This window comes from Mustela nivalis (genome assembly GCF_964662115.1).
Source record: "Mustela nivalis genome assembly, chromosome: 4".
Classification (NCBI taxonomy): domain Eukaryota; kingdom Metazoa; phylum Chordata; class Mammalia; order Carnivora; family Mustelidae; genus Mustela; species Mustela nivalis.
Window position 1 is genome coordinate 148,213,074 of NC_139023.1, and position 21,724 is coordinate 148,234,797.

The 21,724-nt window shown below is 50.3% G+C and overlaps 1 protein-coding gene and 1 long non-coding RNA gene across 3 annotated transcripts in view; one reads left to right on the forward strand and one right to left on the reverse strand.

Moving 5' to 3' along the window:
• Positions 1-49: 49 nt before the first annotated feature.
• On the reverse strand, positions 50-16,695 carry CLU (clusterin). 2 transcript variants are annotated; one of them, XM_082726838.1, is made up of 9 exons: positions 16,479-16,695; positions 12,476-12,607; positions 10,799-10,947; positions 7,974-8,144; positions 6,146-6,551; positions 4,917-5,021; positions 1,604-1,833; positions 529-704; positions 50-292 (listed from the first exon to the last, which is right to left on the reverse strand). In XM_082726838.1, the coding sequence occupies exons 2-9, from the start codon at positions 12,567-12,569 to the stop codon at positions 283-285; spliced, it is 1,341 nt and encodes a 446-aa protein (XP_082582964.1). In that variant the 5' UTR covers positions 12,570-12,607; positions 16,479-16,695; the 3' UTR covers positions 50-282. The 2 variants fall into 2 exon arrangements, with proteins under 2 accessions (XP_082582964.1, XP_082582965.1); XM_082726839.1 differs by lacking the exon at positions 16,479-16,695 and adding an exon at positions 12,743-13,171.
• The window catches only part of LOC309862692, a 10,658-nt gene continuing 5,528 nt past the window's right edge, over positions 16,595-21,724 (forward strand). Inside the window, exons 1-2 of the long non-coding RNA XR_014310656.1 lie at positions 16,595-16,682; positions 19,277-19,339. This is a non-coding gene — a long non-coding RNA (uncharacterized lncRNA). The remainder of the gene's footprint in view (positions 16,683-19,276; positions 19,340-21,724) is intronic.

Genomic DNA, 21,724 nt, shown 5'->3' on the forward strand with positions numbered 1-21,724 from the left:
CCCATGGGAGACAGAAATACCCAGCACAAAAGGAGGACACCACAGAGAATTCAGATTACTGGTGGTTTTATTGAGTTAGTGGCACACAGGAGTTCTTCCCATGATCAGCGAACACGGTGTTACAATGCAGAGTCCAGAGGGAGGACAGGCGGGGTGAGGGGACAGGAGGGCCTCAAGGCAAGGCCCGGTCACTCGGTGACATGCAGAGCTCTCTCTAGGGGCCTATCGCTCATCTTGGGGGCGACGGAACTCAGACACCCGCCATGTGGAGTGTCTCATTCCTCATTCCTCCCTGAAAACAAAACAAAGGAGAATGGAAGGTGAAGGCTGGACACTCACAGATAAATGCTTCTCAAAAAAGAAAGAACATCCTCCACAGGAAAATTAACATTTCCAGAGATTTTTCTGGCTTCCTGCCTGGTCCCTGCCTGCAGGAGCAATCATTCCCAGGCTGGACCCGAGGTCTTTTTTCTGGCTCCCGGGGACCTGCTGGGCCCGGAAGGAGCACCGTGAAGCCTGCGTACTCACCGGCTCTTCTGGCGGTATTCCTGAAGGGCTTTCTCTGCCACAGTCTCCATAAATTTAGGATTGTTCCTGGAGAGGTCTTCTGGGAGGATCACGGTGATGGGGTCGGAATCGAAGAGCTTCACAACCACCTTAGTGACGCCAGAGGGAGCACTGGAGTCAGAAGTCTGGGAACTCACCTAGGAGGAAAAATGGTAAGAGAAGGACCGAAATATTGGTCCAAAAATATTTCCTTTTGCAAGGAAAGACATTCGGACACGTGACCCCTCCGCTTTTTACTAAGTTTGACAGCCGTTCAATTCAATGAGCAGAAAGGCCCAAATTCATTTGTTTGTAGGCCTCGGTCGTACTTGCAAATGACCAGCCCATGGGGTGACCCCTCACCCCCGCATGGGAAAAGTGGTTTCTAAGCCACCATGTTTTCTTTGGGCAGCTCCTCGCTGGGCCAGCAGCAGAAAAGAAATCAGGGAAAGAAAAACAACAAAAAAGGGTTCTCAGCACTAGAGAGAGGCTTTCTATCACTGGTAAAGAATAACGCACCAATTCATAGGCCAAGCTAGAGTGTAGGGCAGCGAGGGAGCTTTGTGGGTAGAGCACAGGCTTTTCAGCCAGGCGGATAGGTTCAAGTGCCCAAGTGGGTCACCCAACAGTTATTAAACCTGGGGCAAGCTGTTGCATCTCTCACTTTCCTCAACGATCAATGGGGTCACAATGGGGGAGGGGGGCACCCGGGTGGCTCAGTCGGTTAAGCGTCTGACTCTTGATTTTGGCTCAGGTCTGATCTCAGGGTTGTGAGATCCAGCCCCACCTTGGGCTCCACACTGGGCATGGGGCCTGCTTGAGATTTTCTTTCTCCCTCTCCCTGTGCCCCTCGCCCCTCATGAGGCTTCCATGCGTTCATGTGCTTCAAAGTTGTATGTTTCCTGACACATGACAAATGCTCGATCCAAAGCGCAAGTGCCCCCTTTAACATCTCCATCCTATTTTGCTCCCTGGGGAGGCTCATATCACCGCCAGACATACCCGTCCCCCCCCGCCCCCGCCCCGATCTTCAGTGTGTGGCCAGAATGGGACTCACCGTCGTGACCTGGAGATAGAACGGGTCCTCGGTCTGAGTGAGATTCGCCAGCTGGGACACCCAGCTAAACTGCTCGTCCAGCTGCTTCAGCAGGGAGGACGTGTTGAACATCTTCTCCTGGTAGGACTGCAGCAGCTCGTCGTACAGCTTGGTGAACTTCTCGGCAATCTGGAGGGAATTATTCAGTTCCTGCCGCAGCTGGACCTGAGCGGGGTTGTTGGACGAACAGTCTGCCCGGAGATGGAGGAAAAGAAATTTTAAAAAGGCGGAAATGTGAAGGGAATCCTCAAAAGGGATAAAAATACAACTGGAAGTCAGTTCATGGAGCCAGGACCTAAAGCACAGCGGCTCTAAACGCCCAGCCATACAAGGTGCGCAGTCACTCGGTAACAAAATTCAGAGCTCGCCCCAGAATGTCAGTCAACATGCTGCTTCCTTCATCGACAAAGTCTTGCTCTGGAAAATAATGTCACTTGAACTAAACAGGGTCCTTGGTGCCCTCCTTAAAGACGGTGACAAAGGGCACTCACCACACCTTGAGAAGCACTGATCTCAGTCTATGTGGCTCGGACCCCGAGCAGCTCTTGCTGTGCTAGTCCCCTGCTGCATCATTTCCAGAGAGAGGGAGTGTTACTTACAGCTCCTAAGTACCAGACATTACAGGAGCGTTATGGATACCCACTATCTCCAAGAATCACAGCTCTTTCAACCTCAAGTGTTAGGAGTGATGAAATCGAGACCCACAAAAGTAAATTACTTGCTAAAAGACACAGAAGGATTTATGGGGCCAGGATGGAATCCAAGGCTTTAACTCCTAAACTTGGGCTCTTCCTCCTCTGAGTCTGTGGCTCTGGTAAAATTCTCCAAGCCTGTCTTTCGAGCATATCTGCAGAGCTAGAAATCTAGTGCCAAGAGTCCATGACAAACAAGAACTGGCCAGGATCCTTGGGGTACAGAGCAGAGTAGTTTGCTGACTCGGGGGCCCGCCTGGCCCATCTGCTCACCAGAGGTGGTCACCTCGCTCATCAGGGGAGCAGAGAAGACACAGTCCCCTGGAATGCTCACTGCAGTTTGTATAATTGATAAGAGCGGGCAACTATCCACTGTGTCTTTAAAAACTACTGATTTTCTTTCTCTGGTTTGTTTCAAAACTATCCCAAGGATGGTACATCAAACCTGAGCAAGTCAAGAGAAGACAGACCTTTGCATGCTGCATTTACTGTAAAGGGTCCCCATAAGTGATTATAAGTAGATATAATCATTTCTACTAAAATCTTAAAAATGGTAGGTAGGGCAGGAAATAAAAGCCAGGTTGGAAAGATAATATAATGAATAATCTTAACTCTTTCACCAGGGGAAAATTAGAAATTGAAAAAAGTCACTGAGAACTGAGACTCTGTCTAGAGCAGTAGATCTCAACCATGGGCTCTGCTGCCCCCAGGGGGATATTTAGCAAGGTCTGAAAATAGTTTTGGCTGTCACACCTGCCATTGGGGGTGGGTACCAGTGCCTATCGGATAGAGACCAAGGGAGCTGCTAAATATCCCGCAGAGCAGAGGACAGCCCCTCCCGACAAAAGTTATCCATTCCGGGGGGCGCCTGGGGGGCTCCTTCGGTTAAACATCTGCCTTCAGCTCAGGTCATGAGCCTGGGGTCTAGGGATGGAGCCCCCTGTCAGGGATGGGGGAAGTGGGGAGGTTGTGGGGGGAGCCTATTTCTCCGTTTCTCCCTCTCCCTCCGTCCCTCCCCCTGCTGGTACGCACGCGCGTGCGTGCACACACACACACACACACACACACTCTCTCTCTCTTTCTCTCTCAAATAAACAAATAAAATCTTAAAAAACAAACAAACAAACAAACAAGCCAGTCCAAAATGTCCAAAACGTCAGTAGTGCCGAAGTTGAGAAACCCTGGTCTAGAGCGGTCAGGCAGTGTGTGCTCGTTTGCTGGCCGGTGCCTCAAAGGAGAGGTGGTCACTCTCTGTTGGGGTAGAAGGGCAGGCAGTGTGGGTGAGCTGTGATTGGAGACCGTTAAGATCCGTGCTCAGGGCACCGGTGTGAGCCCGGGCACCCGTGCTCTCTCCTTCTGGCCCTGCATAAACTTTCTGGCGGTGAGGAACTGCGCCCTTGACGCTCCTCTGTGATAGCTGACCTCTGTGATAGCTGACGGGCAAAGCCAGGGAGCCTGGGTTGAGGATTCCTGTCCGCTTCAGACATCTGCCTCTCCCTGCACTTGGCTTGCTTTCCCAGTGCCTTTGAAACTTACAGGAGTGGGGCTGGACATATTTAACTGGACTCCGAAGCCTTGGCCCAGCAAACCCAAACATATTAAGTAAGAGCAAAGCCACAGGAGCAATCGGCTACACCCAAGGAAAGCAATTAACTCTTTCTGAGCAGAGAAGGCTGTGTGCCGAGAACCATTCCAGATGCTTCTACAGCTGTCACTGGAAGTAAGAAGAAATGAGCCAGGGAACAGATCTGATAAAGCTGAGGGGAGCTGCTGAAGGGAAGTGTGGTTGACCCTCGAGTAACACGGTTTGAACCGTGTCTGTTTATACGCGGTCCTTTACAGTGTAGTACTGTGAACATAGCCGCCTCTTCTGTATCATTTCCTTATAACATTTTTCTCTAGCTTACTCTAAGAATACAGTATATGGTACACATTACATATGAAATACGTGTTGATACCGCCTCCCCTCACCCCCTTCTGGTTCAAGGGTCAACTCTATTTCCTTTGCTTTGGGGACTGACCAACCAAAGTGTATTTTGCTGGGAAGCGAAGGTACCACAACCAGTGACCCACGTGTGCTGGGGACAGAACACTAAGAACACATCGGTTAAGAACACATCCCAAACACCCAGCTCTCCAACATATGGGTGTCCTATCATCTTGGGAAGTGACTCAAGCTTCCTGTGACTATGAGCTTTTTTACCTTGATAAGATAGGGAAAGGCACTGTACCCAAGTTGGGGCCATTCTGAGGAAATGACTAATGTTTGCAAAGTGTTTACAACAGTATCAACGTGGTAAGAGTTTGCTAGACAGAATACATATTATCTAAAAGTCCATCTGCAGAAAAAAGTGGGGACATCTATCCAGCATGGCCCTGGGGAAGAGAGTAACTGGGGGAAAAAAATAGGTATCTCTCAACTTCAGGGACAACCTTACCTCTTAGCCCTTGTCTACAGATGGGGGCGCACGTGGAGCAAGGCCACAGACCTCCCCCAGTGCCACAGCTAGAAGGCAGCAGAGATGGAATTTCAAGCCCTATGTGTCTGACCCCATAAAGTGATCCAAGGCTCCTCGACTCACCCACAGACAAGATCTCCTGGCACTTTTCACACTGGTCCTTCATCTTCAGGCACCCTGTGGAGTTGTGACGGATCTCCTTGCACACGGCGCCATCCTGGTTGTCTTCTGGAGACACATGAGGGAAGAGAGCGTCATGCTAAGGGACCCCACAGAGTGATATAGTGATGGGCTTCCCTTTTGACCCCTTCCACACTACTGTTTGCCTCTTTGAGATGTTTCTGTGGACAGAGCAGGTTGGGAATGAGTTGTCTGCCTGCAGACTCCATCCTCTCTGATCAGGGCTCCCTGTGGAGAAACAGGGGAGGGAGCTCCTGGGGCTCCCTCAGCTGGGTGTGGCCTTGCCTCCCACCATCTGCATCCAATAAGCCCTTCCTGCCTCTGTTCTCTTTGGCATCAGAACCTGCTCTGCTCTGCATTCTATCTGGCTCGGCTCTCCCCTAGGGTCAGCAAGCCTCTTGAAGGAGGGAGTGGGATCGTCTTAGAGCCACCTTATAATACAATGTCCCTCCCCCCCCATTATGGATACACAGCTGAGAGCCACCTTATAATACAACGCCCCTCCCCCCCATTATGGATACACAGCTGTTCAATTCAGTGTCCTCCTGTATCTCCAAACCAATTCAAGCCAAACTGGGTACTAAACGGTAGCATTCAGGAGGTGGTATTGGCTAACTATGTCTACTAGTTCAACGAAGGAAATCACCTCTGAAAGTACGGACTTTTCGCGTCCACAGTAGACCTCATTCATTCAAAAAATATTCATGCATGCCCATTCTGTACCAGGCCCCAAGGCGATAGCAAGAAACAGCTTTCTAAACTATAGCATGGACAGATTACATAATTTGTCACCACTGCTTGCATAGCATCCACATAAAGGCACCTGGCTTCCCAAGACAAAGGGTCTGGTTTTCTAGAAAGGAGTCATCCACGTCACGCCCCCCAGTGGCCGAAAGGGGCACGGTCAACTTGAAAGAACGCAGATTCCAAGTCCGGCAGGGCTAAATTTGAACAGGTCCCCCTTTATCAGCTATGAATACTTGGACACACTCCTTCTCCTGTCATACTTTTCTCCTCCATAAATGGATATAACACCACCTTCGTGGGGTTGTTGGGGAAAACAGATGACACACGCCAAGCCCCAGGCGTAGTTCTTAGAATCTAATGGGTTTCTCAATAACCTGCCTGTTCCCATCCCTTCTCATGAAGAATGAAGATGATGGCTTTCTAACCTTCTGTGAATTCCATTGGAAAGTGGGGCAGTCTGTGCAGGTTAACATCCATGGCCTGCTGAGCCTGGTGTATCATGTCGAAGAAGGGCTGAAACATGTCGTGGAAATTCAAGGGCTGGTAGCCAGGGAAAGGCATTATGTTCCGGGCAAAGCGGGGCTTGATATTGAAGAAAAAAGGCCTCCGCTGGAATGAGCTGAAGGGTGAGAAGTGGAAAGGGTCCTGGGGCTCACGGGTGAAGAATCTGTCCTGGAACAGCTCATCCATGATGCTGGATGCCCGGTCGAAACTGTCCTGCATGACGTCCAGGGCGTGGGTCTGCTGCCGGTCGCTCTCCAGCAGGGAGTCGATGCGGTCGCCATTAATCCAGAAGTAGAAGGGAGAACTCTGGTTCAGGAACTCCTCAACCTGTGCGGGCCAGAATGGGGGAGTTAAGAGAAGCTCAGTGAAGTCCCAGCCTCCTCCTGCGTCCCCTTGTTGCCCCTCCGTCACCTCCGTCACCTAGCACGTGACTAAAGCCCCTGCTGGGACTGGCTCCCTGGCCCCCCAACTGTCAGGCCAATCCCCTTTCATGCTACCCACCCAATGGGGAAGAGTTTGAGAAGACGTCGGAGGCCGAGAGATGCACAAACCCCCGTTACCCAAGACAGTCTCCTTTCTGGTCACCAAGGATTCCCCACAACCTGACTCAGCCAAGGGCCAAATTCCTAATTCCTTTTGCCTAAGTGGACCCAGGGATGTGCCACTCCACGATGTCATTTGTTACGTCATCCAGCTAATCATTTCTGGATGAGAATCTTCTAAGAGACGGCACAGGTGCTTTGGGTGACTTCACATTTGCACACTGAGAGCAAATGTTGCCAACTGATTGTGGCACTCCAGGCCTCAGGGCAGCCGGGACAAATGGGTTGCATCTGGCAGGTGAAATGAAGCCGTGATACTGTGATTTATAGAAAGAAGTGTCTATTCGATCTTTGTCTGCTTCCTAAAGCCCTTAGAATTTCCTGTGAGGAGAGTAATAAACTTACATGCTAATAATAAATTTAAAAAATAATAAAGCTATGTTAATGAAGTGGCTTTTGGAAAGCACCTGAGGATGGAGGCTGGTCACGAGCAGAACCCACCAAGATTGGAATGATGGAATTTTTATTCTCATCTCCTGATTTCTGGGGAGGGGAGAGGGGCTGGAAGTTGAATCCATCAGCAACGGCCAATGATTTAATCAATCATGCCCGTGGGAGGAAGACTCCTTAAAATCACACAAGGACGGGCTGGAGGAGCTTCTCGGTGGCTGAACACGTGAAGATGGAGGCGAGTAGCACCCTCTCAGAGGGCATGGAAAGTTCCCCACCCCTCGCCCATACTTTGAGCTATGCCTTGCCTCCCTTTGGCTTTTCGGAGTTATATCCTTATATAATAAACCAATAACCCAGTAAGTCAAATGTGTCTCTGAGTTGTGAGCTGCCCCAGCAAATTCAATGACCATGACCATGAGAAGGGGGTTGTAGGTACCTCCAATCTATAGCCAACGCCAGAAGCACAGGTGACAAGCCAGACTTGTGATGGGTACTTAAAGTTGGGGCGGGGGTGGGGTGGGGAGGACAGGCTTGTGGGCCTGAGCCCTTAGCCCAAGAAATCTCCATCTTCAGGGAGAGAGTGTCAGAACTGAGCTGATTTGTAGGCACACAAAGCTGGTGTGGGAGAACTGCCCTATGGGTTGGAACGGGGTTGGGGGTGTCGGGGGAAGGACCAGAGAAGAAGCATATTTCCCTCCATTCCTGCCTCCACCACTCAGAGCCTGGCGGCGCTCAGCAGCCCGACCCCATTCACCTGGTGGCCAACCAGCCCCGTGCTGCTTCTGCAGACGCGGGCGTAGAACTTCATACAGGTCTGTTTCAGGCAGGGCTTACACTCCTCCCAGAGGGCCATCATGGTGTCATTGCACACCCCCTGCGACGCCTTCAGCTTCGTTTCTGAATCCTTGGTGTCATTCAGGGCATCCTGCGGGAGGACACGAGGCCAGGTTAGCCACGTGGAAACCACAGGCTTCACGCTCTCCAGGTGGGCACGATGCCGGGCCCTCCACCCTCGGAGGCAGGCCTTCCCAGGGCTGGCCACACCACGTGCCTATTTCCTCCACTGGCTCCTGCGTTCCCCCGTTTGCCTGGAATTCCCTCCCCACCCCACTTTAAGCATCTTCTCAACTTCGAGACCCGGCTCTTTTTCCTGGTCTTCCCCGTCCACTAGAACCCACGTGGATATCCTTTTCCTCTGACGCTGCATTTAGTCTTGACCCCAGGATTGACTTCTCTTTTATACCCTACTTTCTAACCTCAACTTCTGGTGTTTAACTGTTGTCTTCCGAAGCTTCCAGAGGCGCTTGGAATCTTATTTGTCTATTGCAGCCCCAGTCCCTGGCACGCCATCAAAAATCGAAGTCACAACAGTTACCAAAACTCTCTAGCACATCCATGGCATTTGGCCAGGTAATTCTGTAAGAATCCGCCCCAAAGAATTCCTGCCATAAAGGGGAAATCTGAAGATTTCTGATACGCTCTTCTTTAATGGTGCAGATAGATGGGGGGGAAATACTCAAATCAACCCAAATGCTTAAAAATAGAAGGTCAAGGTGCACCATGGCTCCGTGGGTTAAAGCCTCTGCCTTCGGCTTAGGTCATGATCTCAGGGTCCTGGGATTGAGCCCCGCATCGGGCTCTCTGCTCAGCAGGGAGCCTGCTTCCCCCCACCCTCTCTCTGTCTGCCTCTCTACCTACTTGTGATCTCTGTCTGTCAAATAAATAAAATCCTTTAAAAAAAATAGAAAGTCAAGCAAATCATTGGTTTACACAGAGGCCAGAGAAACGCTTTTTGAGGGGTACATTGTTAACTTTTAAATAGTATAACGAGCATTTTTCATGTTAACAAGGTGTGATTTTGAATATTGTGACTATCAGAAGAGTATAACAGAAAACAAAGGAGCAAGAAACAGATCAAATGTTAACAGTGAATTGTCCATAGGTAAAAGGGTTACGGAAAACTTATCCTCTTCCACTTTTGTATATTAAAATCACAACAAATGAGTGTGTTAACCTTTCGAAGAAGAATTAAGTAGACCATCCACACCCCAAAGCAAAGGTACGGGAAGAGCTGACCAGGAGGACCTTGAGCTCTGTGAGATCGCTCTCCTGTTCCAGGTGCCCTGCTCCTGCTGGGAAGGCCGCCATGCCTCCCAACCAGCCAACCCACAAGCAAGCATCAACCTCGCTGCCCACTTCCTCTCTTTCGCATTCACAGATTCAGGAACCAAGATGTCATGGAGTCTTACCCTAAACTTGCTGTGCTTTCTCACAAAACCTGGATTGAAGAATACTAAACTGATGATAACCCCAAAAACTCAAGAAGAGGATTTGCCTGACACTTTTCTAGGAGCTCCTTGAGGATTCTCCCAGAATGGTGAGGAAAAACACGGATGCCAAGGAAGGGCATTGTGTCAAAAGAAAGAGCGGGATCCAAGCCAGCATTTCCCTAAGTGGCCTCCAGGGAATTGTGCTGAAAGCTATCATGGGGAGAGGGGCACCTGGTGGCTCAGTTGGTTAAGCTCCTGCCTTCAGGCTCAGGTCATGATGCCAGGTTCCTGGGATCCAGCCCCACATTGAACTTCCTGCTCAGCAGGGAATCTGCTTCTCCCTCTCCTTCTGCCCCCTCACCATGTGCATTCTTTCTCTCTCTCTCTCTCTTTCTCACACGTGTGCATGCACGCACGCTCCAGCTCAAATAAATAAATGAAATCTTTAAAAAAAGAAATAAAAACTATCATGGGGAGAAAAAAAGATTCCCTGCTCAATTTGGTTTGGAAAACACAGGGTTAAATGAAGTTCCACAACCTTCTTTACTACAGAACTTCTCAGAGCCTTTAAAACACTTTACTGGGTGTGGTGCATAAACAATGAATTTTGGAACACTGAAAAATAATTAAATTAAATTAAAAAACAAACAAACAAACAGCACTTATGTGTATGCATTATGGGTCAGGAAGGTGGCAGGTGACCCATCTTAGCCTCTCCATCATTAGGGGTAGGGAGGCAATGGGAGTAGGTTTTTAGGATACCCTTAAGGAGATTGCTGATTTTTAAAGTTAGTCGTTTACTCCAATATGGTGTTTTAGTTTTGTTGAATCGCTAAGCACAGGCTAGACCCGCTATTTTCACTATCTGACTTAGAAGTCTCTTTATTAGGGAGTCAGAACTCTAGAAACCCATGGGGCACTGCAGTGTGTACCTGCCTTCACCCCAAAGTTATTGTCCTACTAGATAAGCTTCTGAAGGTGGGACGCCACCCTCCTCCTGACCTGGGGCAGTTCCGATCCAAAGCCTACCTTGGAGCTTGCATAGTCAGGGTTTAGAAAAATCTACTGAAGTGAATCAGTCCTCATCAGGCCCCGGGGCCAAGCTGGTAAGAAACCAGATCCAAGATCCAACCCCTTGAAGCTCTCAAAAGCAAAGAAACCTTCCCTCTTTCTTAACTACAGCCCCAGCAACAGCTGACACTAGCTTGAGAGGGCCTAGGGTCACCAGGGCAACCCAGCAGGGCAGCCCAGGGGCGATGACCCCTCCCCTCCAGAGAGGGTGCGGTCTGGTCCGCTGGCTCCTCCTTACCTCTTTCTTCTTCTTGGCTTCTTCCAAGTTGGTGAGCAGGGATTTGCGCTCCTCGTTTGTTTGTTCTATTAGTGTCTTTATCTGCTTCACCCCCTTGAGAGCATTTTTAATTTCCCGATTAATGTACTTACTCCCCTCGGTGGACATTTCTGCAAGAGAAGGGCAGGCAGGGAGAATGAGGAGAGAGGCAGAGATGGGGCTGGGGATACCACCCTAGAACCAGCTGGAATGGTCAGGAAGGCCAATTCAGTCCAGGGGCTCTCCAGGCTGGGAGCACCCTCCCCCAAATGGGTGGCCTTTGGACCCCAGCTTTGCCCTGACTGGGGTAGGGGAGGAGATCACGGGGCTGATTGTGGACCCAGTCCCCAAGTAGGGACTAAAGCAGTCGCTCTGGAGAACGATCCTGCCCAGCTGCAGGAGAACATTTTCAAGGGAAAAAAGTCCTGGGAAACAAAACAGGAGCATAGGGGAAGGGAAGGAAAACTGAAACAAGAGGAAATCAGAGAGGGAGACAAACCATGAGAGATTCTTGATCGCAGAAAAGGAACTGTGGGATGCTGGAGGGGAGGTGGGCGGGGGCTGGGGTAACAGGGTGACGGGTATTAAAGAGGGCATGGGATGGACTGAGTGCTGGGTGTTAGATGCAACAGATGAACCACGGATCTCGACCCCTGAAGCTCATAATACACTAGATGCAGCTTAAATTGAGTTGAAGTAAAATATTTTTTTTTAAATATTCTGGAAGCATAACCACTGAAACATCAAAATGTAAAATCTTAGATTGGATACAAGCGTTTCGGGGACTCCGTTTTACCAAACATTTGAACTTCCTTCTCCCACGGCTCCGTGTGATAAGGGACACAAAGATGAATGAATGGCACCATTCCACAAGGAAACTGTGACCAGGACACAACGCCCTGGGGCAAATGCAAGGAGACAGTTTCACGGAGGTAGTGAAGGTGAAACAGCTAAGGCTCCTCTAGTGGCTGTCCTACGCCAGGCACTGAGCCGGCCAGGGCTTATGCCTTTTCTGTAAACGCTCTCTGTGCTGCCTAGATCATCCCCACTGCAGCCCCAGGACAAAACAGCACAGTGAGATCGGATCCTTGTCCCCGGTTAATACAGCCTGGGGGGGGGTGTGGTTACAGGGCCACACACATACCAGAGTCTGATCTCCAAGCCCGAGTTTTTAACAAGATCCCTAGGAACTAGTCAGCTTGTAGGACCGGGGTGGGGAGGAGAGTGCAGGGAGGAGGGGTTTCAGGAAAGGCCTGCAGAGGAGTGCACCCCAAAGCTGGGCTCTGCAGAAGGACGTTTCCCCTTTTCTGGATACGGACCACTGGGTTTCTAGGTGGAAAGGTGGAGGAGACATATAGTAGGTACCATGGGGACGCAAAACTGGAAACTCAACGAAGGCTCAAATGAGCCAAGCTTCCCAAAGGAGCTGTGGGCCCTGGGACAAGCAGACTGGTGAAAAGGGACGCAGCTGCCAGAAAGCACTGGGGATACACCTGAAAAATGCCTAGAAGCCCACCCGACCGCCAAGAACCTAGACCAGGTAGCTGCGGGAAGGAGGCCCCGAGAGGGACCCGCCTGAGCAAAGCAGATGGGTCTCTACTGCTTCGGGCCCTGGCAGAGAGGAAGTGGCCTGGGAGGGGACACACCTGTTCCACTTACCTTGGAGCTCAGAGTCCGAGACCATCTGGTCTCCCAGAACCCGTCCATTCTCCCAGGTCAGCAGCAGCCCCACCAGCAGCAGGAGAGTCTTCATGGTGCCTCCCTCTCCAATTCTGGAATCCCAGCAGGCCTCTGTTTGTAGAGAACAGGAGACTGTCATGGTAACAGCTAGCCAGCCTGCTGGTTTCCGGCTGGCCTGCAGCCTCCAGCAGCTTCCCCGGAGCCCCGCGGAGGCCTGCCCTCAGCCAGCCCCTCAGCTGGCATTACCTTGTTCTTAATCCCAGGGAAATTGGGAGAAAAGATCGGACTTGCCACGGGACCCCTTCAAAAGAAAGCGGAGGCTGGGGGTACAGAGGGGAACCACAGGAGAAGCAGCCTAATACAGAAGAAACGAGAACTCTGGAGTCAGAGCCTGGGCTCAGGTCCAGCCCTCCTCTTCCTCCTCCTCCTCTTCCCCCAGAAATCGCTGACTAAGTCTGAGCATGTGTTTTCTGCATCCAGAAAGGACATCTATCTGATACCTGCTCCTATCAAATAAACACTCAAAACACCTCTCTAGGCTCTGCCCCTCTCCTTCCCCAGCCCTAATGTGGGGACTTTCTTGGAAGCCCCTGCTGTGTGTAGTCACTAATCAGGCCCACAGCAGGTGTCCCCAATCTGTCACAAAAGAAAAATCCCCTTTTTATCCACCAAACCTCAACACCTCCCAAAACGTCCTTTAAAAAAAAAAAAAAAAATGACTTTATTTATTTGACAGAAAGCCAGAGAGCACAAGTAGGGGGAGCAGCAGGCAGAGGGAGAAAGAGGCTTCCAGCCAAGCAGGAATCCTGATGTGGGACTCGATCCCAGGACCATGGGATCATGACCTGAGTCAAAGGCAGACATTTAACCCGACTGAGCCACGCAGATGCCCCCCAAATGGCCTTTCAAGACTCGAAGGCAGTGAGATAAATGCCACTTGCCACCCCTGGCAGGAGACCTAAGATCTAGATCCCTGCATAGATTTGGGGTGTGAATGTAGCAGAGCAGGGGACAATTGTCTTCAGAGAGTGGGGGGCAGAGTCAAAGGGCTAAAGGGCGGGCCTCCCCAGGAGAAGTTCCCTCTGGATGGATGGGCCCCTTTGTCACCAGGTCCCTTTCCCATGGCTGTCCCCTTTAAGCCCACAGTAGGGTGTCTTGCCAAGGTGCCCCCCCCCCACCACTCAGCTGACTGCTGGGAGCCCAGGACAGCCCAGTGTTACACAATGGACCCTTTCCCAGAAGCTGGAATTGTTACACCAAACAGAACCCCTCACCCCAGCAGCCCCCTCCACCACAATGCTTATCTGAACTCCCTCATATCCCCTAACAGAACAGAGAGGTCGGGTCCCCCGTTCCTGAAATTGTGAACATCGGAAAAACTGCCCTCGGCTCAGCAGGCCTATAGAAACCCTTGGTAAGCACATGAATAAAGGAAGCCTCTCCTGGAAAATAGTTAGTAAAGCAGCCAAGCTGTGGGTCCCAAACCAGCCACACAGCAAAGGCACAGCGTGGGAGAAGAGAGTGGGTCACTGCCTTCCCCAAAGACAGGGTGGGTGGCTGAGTCGGGGTGCTATTTCAGGCCTGCCAGAAGGCCCAGGGCTCAAGGGCTCTGCCCTAGCTGCTCACTGAGGCCTGAAAACGCCTCAGAGAGACACAGAGCTTTTGTGACGCCCGAGAGAGAAAGCCAGCAAGAACACCCACCTCTCCCCGAGAGGCCCCTGGATACTTCTCAGAAATTCATACAAGAGCCTCTGAAATAGGCCTAGACCGGGAGACATGGCGTTGGGCCCTAAAGAAAAGGGAGGTGGGGCAAGAGCACTGATGGATAAGTCCAGAAACCCAGCAGCCAGTACAATCTCCCACCAGGAGCCTGGGCTCCATGGGGCACCCCTGGGTCCCGAGCAGAGAAAAATCAGTCTCTTGCCCCAATCCTTGGCCTCTGAGGAAAAGCTAAACCCAGAGACAGCATGCGGCTCCCGAAGGCCTGCAGCAGGCTGGGAATACAAGGATGAGGACCCAGCACCCCCATCCTCTAGTCCAGTGTCCTTTCCTGGACACCAGGTCACTTAAATGTGACCTCAGTGTCTTCATCTGTACAATGTCCCCCATGTGGACCTCTGAGATGTGACTGCCTTCTGCAAACACAGGGGTCTTAGATAATCACAGTAAATTCTGGCTGTTTCGAAATCTGACCTAGGACCCGTTGTGGGCATTGGCACTATCCTTCGGGGAAGTGGGAGGAGGTGGCATGTTTGGAGAAGGGCAGAGGAACCTGTGACCCCTCCCAGTGTGGCTTTGCTCTGGTGCAAGGCTCAGCTCCCTTAGAGTACCTAGGCATCACCTGGGACGGTGGGGGAGGGGGATCTTGTGACAATGCTGGCTCTGACTCTTAACATGATATTGATACTGCCCATCCAAGGGCAACACTAGAACTCTCCTCTCCTCTCGGCCTGGGCACCCAGCTACCGATGCCCTACCAAGGTCCTCCTCTCCCCACCCACCACCACTATGCAGTCCACCCCCACCCCCAGGAGGCTTCACCCGCAGCAGACTGAGCCATGGGAAGGACGCAGAGACCTAAGCCAAAGAGTCACACATGCGGCTAGCATGCTGCACGGTTTTTAATGCCCAAGACCCAAGCTCCATCCCATTGCCTCCCCAAATGTAGGAACCAAACGCAAAAGAAAAACAAGGCACTGGTAATTCATGCCATCCAGAGACAACTACTAGCACTGTTGTAGATCTCCTTCGATTTTCTATGCATTTCTGTGCAATCCGATCCCTTACACCCATTATCTTCAAATAGTTCTTTAAAAGCACACCTTTGGGGTTGCAGAATGGTACATTTTCTGGTGGCCTCTATTTTGCCCTCCCACAAGGTTGGGCATTTACATTGTATGTAATTTCCCAGTGTTATTATAATGAAGACTCCAGTCAGCACCCTTTCATTCTATCTGTCCTTATTTTTAAATTCCTAACCTCTTTTTAAAAATAAGAATAATAAGGGCTAGGGGCGCCTGGGTGGCTCAGTGGGTTAAAGCCTCTGCCTTCGGCTCAGGTCATGATCTCAGGGTCCTGGGATTGAGCCCCGCATTGGGCTCTCTGCTCGGTGGAGAGCCTGCTTCTCTCTCTCTCTGCCTGCCTCTCTGCCTACTTGTGATCTCTGTCAGGTAAATAGATAAAATCTTAAAATATATATATATATATATAAGAATAATAAACAGCTTCTTCTTCCTTTTTTTTTTTTTTTAAATTAGGTCCAGAAATTCTGGAAGATCAAGGCTTCAGTTCTACTCCTGAATCTACCTGCTGTTTATCTTGGGAAAGGATCCTAAACTCTCCAGACCTCAGATTGTCATCTATAAAATGAGACATTTGGAGCAGACGTCTGCGATCTGATATCAGTTATGACTTTCCTCTGATGTATCCTGGGCATTAGGAAGCAGAAAGAGTGCGATTTAAGTGGCTGCAACATGTACTTAAATCAAAACATACTTATGATCATCCTTTGGAGAGAAGTACGGAATTTAGGAGCAGACCAGACGACTCAAGCAGGCAAGCTGACAATCACCACAGGAGACCAGTACCTGGACAAGGCGAACGCCACAGAAGGTCTGGCCTCCAGCAATAGGCATTAGCTCTCCAAGCCGCACTTCCCCATCCTTGCAAAGGGAGGGTCATTACACCTGTCCTAGTTAACCCGCAGAACTGTGGCTGCAGCTAGCGAGCACGGGAGTTCAGGAGTCCTGGCCCGAGAGCCATCCCGCAGCAGTTCTGCCTCCAGCTCCGCGGCCCGGCCCGGTTACGGGGCTCGAGCCACCTCCCTTCCCTGGGTCCCCGACTCCATCCGAAGCGCAGCTCTGACAGCCCAGGTGGTACCAGCGATCTTCCGGTCCTTTCTCGGTTGCCACCCCCGGTTGCCACCCCCCGCTCGGGTCCCGGTGGGGCTCTGAGCCGGGTAAGAGAGATGGGGACATCTCACCGGTCAGCAGTGCCTGGCGACCGTGCGCTCCTCCTGGCGATGCCGCGTGGTGAGCACCGTGAGGCGCGCGTATTTATAGCGCTCTGTCTCGTCTACACCCCTTTTGGGGCTGGCTGCAAACCTGCATGACTCACGCCCAAAGAATGCTGTGGAATTCACCGGGAGCTTTCTGGAAGCCGGCGCTGGAGGGGACGAAGAGGCGGGGTAGGGGGGCGCTCCCACGCAGCACCCGGCGGGGGGCGCGCGTAGGGCGGGTCGGGGAGAGGGCGGCAGGGCTCTTGCACCGCAAACGGCCGCGCGGGGGTGCTGCGGTGCGCCGCTCGCTGCTAGCGGCTCCCCAACTCTCCCTTGGCTCAGAGTTGGGGGACCGTGCCCCCAGGAGGGGAGGGCTCCAGTTTAGGTGCGCAGCTCGGGGACCCCTCCACGGGGTTCCAGGGGTGCACTATGCTCCAAAACAAAATCGCACAGTTCTTTCTGATTGAACGTGAGCCTCGTTCCACTTCCATAGAAAAGCATCAGAATTTCTGAGGGTGGGCTGGAGAGGGTGTTGTGCGAGAGAACACAGAGGGAGAAAGAAATACCACTTCTCCAGCCATCACAGTGACCCTGGTGCACGTGCTGGCCAGGAGGAAACAGGAATGTGTTTTGGGGGGTGAACTGAGCATACATTGAGGGAACCACAACATCCCCCTGGCTCCTTGATTCCTGAAACTTAAGCAATTATTGTTCCCACCCACTTGGGGCCCACTTAAGCCGGGTGGGCTTCACGGTGTGGGACTCGGCAGCCCCACACTTGGCTTGAGGGCTCTCCCTGCAATGTTGAAATTCCTCATAGTTGTTGAACAAGGGGTCCCGAATTTTCATCTTGCACCTGGCCTTGCAAATTAGTGCAGGTCCTGTTTGCAAGGGAAGGGGATTGGGGCTCATTTAGCTTGATGGGTCTGCCTCAGTTCCCTCTGCTGACAGGAGGAGCTTATTTCTAGACTCCCTTTGGCAGGGGGCTATGAGGTTCCAGAGAGATGGGAGCCTGGCAGGGAGGGCACCAACCCAGATGCCCCTCAGGTATAGCTACTTCTTGGGAAAGAAACAGAGGCACCTGCTCTGGAACCCCAGGACATTTGCACTCCAGGTGAAAAGTCAAGTTGCCTGCTGGTGGTTCTCACACCAGATGGGGGGAGAAGGGTAGGCGGGGGTCAGCCTGGTTTGGGTGGCCAACTTTGAAAGCCACTCGAGAGGTAAGGCTTTAGGGGAGATCTGTAATGGTCAGGGGCTGAGTTTTTCTGCCCACAACTTCCAGAGCTATAGCTTGAGGCCCAGTCCCTAGTGGCCCAAGGTCCGGGGACAACTAGGACCCCACCCTTTCCCTGGAGGGAGCACAAATGGAGCTTCTAGGCCTGTGAAGAAGTAGGGGCACTTGAGCTGGGTGTATGGATTTCTGACTACAGTCTTAGTTCTGCCCTAAAGTTCTGAGTGACCTTGGACAACCACTTTGCCCTCTGGGCCTCAGTTTCTTCCAAGTAGACAATGAAGAATCGGGAAGGTAGGTGTCATCTCTAAGGTCCCATTCAACCATAACTTGAGACAAGGCCAAGTGTTGAGAAAATCAGCCCAGAGGGGGGAAAAAATTCCAGTGAAAATGTGGAACAATATTTCTCTCTTGAGGCTTCCTGTTATTTCCCTTTAAAAAGAAAAAAGTCTAATTATCAGTAACAACTACATTTTCTATGGAAACTGCCTCCTCCTTACCATATCAATGACTGAGGTCACAGGAGCTGTTTTTGAGCACTCCTTGTAACTTTTCTGTTCTGTGCCCACCCCCCACCCCCCTGCATCTGGCACAAGAGGCATAAATCTGTGATAATTATATTTGTAAAAATCAGACTTTGGAGGACAGACAAGGAGATCTGCCTTAGTCAGCTGATTTGGGGGAAGGGAGGAGAGGGAGAGGGGATTTGGAAGAAAATAATCCTGTGAATGATAACTTGATCACTCTGTCTACTCAGCAAACAAGGCTCAGCTGATTAAACTTTAAAGGGGGAAATTGCGCATTTTGAAAGCTATCACACCATACCCCAGTGTGGATTCCCCACCACCACTAGTAATGCTCCCCCTCTCCCCTGGTGATCATCTGCCTCTGTTTAAATGCCCCCAGTGACTGAGAGCTTGCTACCTGTATGCAAACAGCTGTCTAGAAAAGCTGGATAGCACTAGGTTCTCAGAGTCTGGCCCCTGCAAGGGCAGCCCCAAGCCCGGTTCTGTCCTTCGAAGCCATACAGGAAAACCCAATCCCTCTCCCTCCTGGGAGTCCTTCTGATACTTGAAGGCAGCTAGTTGCTTCTCCCAGTGATCTCCAGGCATGTGGCTGCTTGCCCTGTCCTTGTTTGCAGATTCCTCCCCAGCCCTTTGGCCTTCTGGACCTTGCCTCTCTCACTGCTCTGAGCCCAGCCATGAACCTGCCAATACCACGGAGAGCTGACCACCTTTCCCCTTGCTCAGATGTTCTAGACAAGGTTTTGTTTCACTGCTGAGTCACTTGGCTGATTCATATAGAATTCGTCATCTTTTTGGCAGATGCTGCTGTTTAATCATTTTGCTCCCATCTTGGACTTATGCAATCAGTTTGGGGTTTGTAGCTTGATTTTTTTGGAACAGGGGACCATGGGGAGGGTGTGAGGGGAAAGTAAAGGGCTCTATGTTTATTGATTTATCTGGTTTATCTCTGTATGCTTTTCTCCACCTTCTCTCCCCTGCTATGTAATATCTTTGTCATGCACCCCCATCACCGCCACACTGTCCAGCTCAGTGCCACCAGCCCGACCACTGCTGGCGTAGCTGGAACAAGCTAGAAATGGACAAGAGCAGTAAGTAGCCCATGACCTACTATTAATCATACCTCTCCAGGCTCAAATTGTTGAACCGGTCTATTCCATCAGTTACAGACCTATGAAAAAAATCATGCTTGATAAAAATTGTATACAGTAAACTCAGCCCACAGCGGGTGCACAGGTGTCCTGAATGCTTTTTCAGAACCTCCCTAACAAAACAAAAGTGTCACTCCATCAGGTGCATTTCTCTCTCCTTGCATCTAGGGAATACATTTTTGGGGAAAGATATGAAGCTAGCCTCTTCCAAGATGCTTATCATGGACCTCTGAGTAGACAAATATTACTTAAATTATCTTCACTGCTACACTTACTATTGACTCACTCCATGGTCTAGATGTTACCCCAGAATTAGTCAACTCTAACATTTAGCTCTAATTCTTTGATTAATGGGCATTTTTTAAAAGCTTTATTTATGTATTTTAGAGAGAGAGAGAGGAGCAGAGGAAGAGAAAGGAGAGAGAAATTGCTAGAGCAGACTCCCTGCTGAGTGCAGAGCCTGACATGGGGCTCAATCGAAGGACCTCGAGATCATGATCTGAGCTGAAATCAAGAGCCAGCTGCTCAACAGGCTGAGCCACCCAGGCGCCTCAGTGGGCATTTTTTTTAAATTGGCCCCCAGATCTGTCTCAGGGCAAACCTAATTTTTCCACAATCACCTGGATTCTAGGTAATTATTTTAGATCAGTGATTTTCTATGGAACTATACAATGAAATCTCTTGGGGAGCTTTAAAACTTACCAGTGCCTGAGTCCCACCACCAGAGGTTATGATGGAATCAAGCTTGGATACAGCCAGAGAAAGCATCAGGGCTTTTCAGATTCTCCAGGCAGTTTTTTTTTTTTTTTTTAAAGATTTTATTTATTTATCAGAGAGAGAGAGAGAGCAAGTGTGAGCGCACAAGCAGGGGTCGTGATAGGCAGAGCAAGAGGCAGGCTCCCCACCAAGCAAGGAGCCTGATGCTGGGCTCAATCCCTGAACCCTAGAATCATGACCTGAGTTGAAGGCAGATGCTCAACTGACTGATCCACCTGGGCGTCCCTCTCCAGGTAGTTTTGATGCACGGCCAAAATTGAGGATTACTGTTTTTCCAGCTTATACTTTACTGGCTTGCACTGTGTTCTTTGATCCTCACCCTACCTCTACGTCCCTGTTAAGAGTATGTGGTATTCTTCTGTTTCATAAAAGACAAAATTAGGGGTCAAAGAATCTTAGCAGATGTTGCTTACACCGAACTGAAATCTGCCCCTTTATCACTTCTCCGTCTCCGTTCTTATTTCTGAGGTGCTATAGGTTAAATTACCCCTCCCATACAGGACAGCCCTTCAAACATTTGAAAACCCTGATTCTGCCTCAACTTGGATACATTTCTTTCTTTTCTTTTCTTTTAAGATTTTATTTATTTATTTAGAGAGAGCGCATGAGTTGGGGGAGGGGCAGAGAGAGAAAAAATATCTGGGGCAGACTCCCCGCTGAGCACAGAGCCCGACAAGGTGCTCAGTCTCAGGACCCTGAGATCACGACCTGGCCGGAAGTCAAGAGTTGGACGCTTAAGCGACTGAGCCACCCAGGTGCCCCGACATATTTCTTTGTACGGGTCCTTCACTCCCTTCTCGAGAGCAAGGTTGCCGGATACCTAATCTGCTCCTCCCTGCCCCAAGGGTGATCCATTTTGTCTTCACTGCTCTGTTGTGGCTTTAGGAACAAACACAAGACCCAGCTTTGGGCAGCCAGGCGGGAGGGCAACAAGGCACAACTTGGGATTTAAAACGAAGCTCCCTGTGCCCCCGAGGTGCCCTCTGCTTACTTTTATATTATGTCGTAACACACTGTGCTTCTCAAATTGGTCCACACCGACCTGTGGGGCAGGCTGCGAGGTGCTGTGAGTACACAAGGACACTCGTAACTGCTCAGATTTAAGGAGAAAAGTTAATATTTAGAAAGTCATCAGTTTCCATTCCTTTTCTTCCTTCCTTTCTTTCTATTTTATTCAGTTTCTCCCTAAATGTCATGTTTGGAAAGTAATGGATGTTTATTCATACATAAACTTATATTTAGAATGTATGCCTGTGTATATAATATCTGTACATAATATATATTATATATATAAACCCATAAGGGATTTTGCCTTTTTCTTTTCTTTTTAAAATTTTTTTAAAAAAAATAGTATTATATACACTGCTTGCTCTTTTCCACAATATCACGGGTATATGGATACCCCTCCAGGTCGTACATAGATAGATTTGAATCATACTTTTCTGTAGCTACATGTTTTATTCAGCCGTTCCTTTGTTCAGTTTTTTTTCTGTCACTATGAACTGTGCCACAATAAACATCCTTCCACAGGTATCCCTAATATGTTGG